The 1,006-nt window shown below is 58.4% G+C and overlaps 1 protein-coding gene across 2 annotated transcripts in view; it reads left to right on the top strand.

Moving 5' to 3' along the window:
- The window catches only part of RDH8 (retinol dehydrogenase 8 (all-trans)), a 7,099-nt gene that overhangs the window by 1,934 nt on the left and 4,159 nt on the right, over positions 1–1,006 (top strand). For both annotated transcript variants that reach the window (XM_014961134.1, XM_014961135.1), the window contains 2 exons: positions 273–366; positions 444–627. In XM_014961134.1, coding sequence (XP_014816620.1) covers positions 273–366; positions 444–627 — 278 coding nt within the window. The remainder of the gene's footprint in view (positions 1–272; positions 367–443; positions 628–1,006) is intronic.

The following is a 1,006-nucleotide window of genomic DNA, read 5'->3' as shown; positions in this document are numbered from 1 at the left end:
ACACTGGAATGGGCTGCCCAGGGAGGTGGTTGAGGCCCCATCCCTGGAGGTGTTCAAAAGCCGGGTTGATGTGGTGCTGGGAGGTCTGGTTTAGTGATGATGCTCCTTGTTTGTTGTGTGGGTGTCTATTTTTGCCAGTTAGGTTGACGGTTGGCCAAGATGATCTTGAAGGTCCCTTCCAACCTAGAAGATTCTGGGATTCTGTGATTTGGGGGGGGTCCCGATGTGTTTGGGGGGGGGTCTCAGCGAGTTCAGCCCCTCTCTGCCCGCAGGGATCGTCTTCAACGACGTCTACGCCGCCTCCAAATTCGCCGTGGAGGGATTCTGCGAGAGCTTGGCCGTGCAGCTCCTGCAGTTCAACGTCTTGTGAGTGCCAGGGGGGGGCTGTTGGGGGGGGTCCAAAAGTTGGACCCCCAATCCCAACATCCCCCCGGGCCCCACAGCGTTTCCATGGTGGAACCGGGTCCCGTCAACACGGATTTCGAGCTGAAGTTGATGGAGGAGGTTTCCAGGTCCGAATTCCCCGGCGCCGACCCGGCCACCGTGCATTATTTCAAGGATGTCTACCTGCCGGCTTCCCAGGAGATCTTCACCACTTTGGGGCAGAGCCCCACGGCCGTGGCCGAGGTGTGGGGCTGGGAGAACTGAATTGGGAGCAAACGCAAGGTTCTGCATAGACAGGAGGATTAAAGGCCACCATCAGCAAGTTTGGGGATGACACCAAGCTGTGTGGTGGTGTCCATCCGCCAGAGGGATGGGAGGTCATCCTAAAGGACCTGGACAGGCTGGAGAGGTGGGCCCAGGTGAACCTCAGGAGGTTCTACAAGAGCAAATGCAGGTCTGGAGCCCTCAATATAAGGAGATGGACCTGATGGAGAGGGTCCAGAGGAGGACCATGAGGATGATCAGGGGGATGGAGCAACCTCTGCTCCGAGGACAGGCTGAGGGAGCTGGGGGTGTTCAGCCTGGAGAAGAGGAGGCTCCGGGGAGACCTTAGAGCAGCTTC

Source organism: Calidris pugnax, unplaced genomic scaffold, assembly GCF_001431845.1.
Source record: "Calidris pugnax isolate Ruff unplaced genomic scaffold, ASM143184v1 scaffold553, whole genome shotgun sequence".
NCBI lineage: Eukaryota > Metazoa > Chordata > Aves > Charadriiformes > Scolopacidae > Calidris > Calidris pugnax.
Note: the sequence above shows the minus strand (reverse complement) of the source record. Positions and strands in the feature narration are given on the sequence as shown.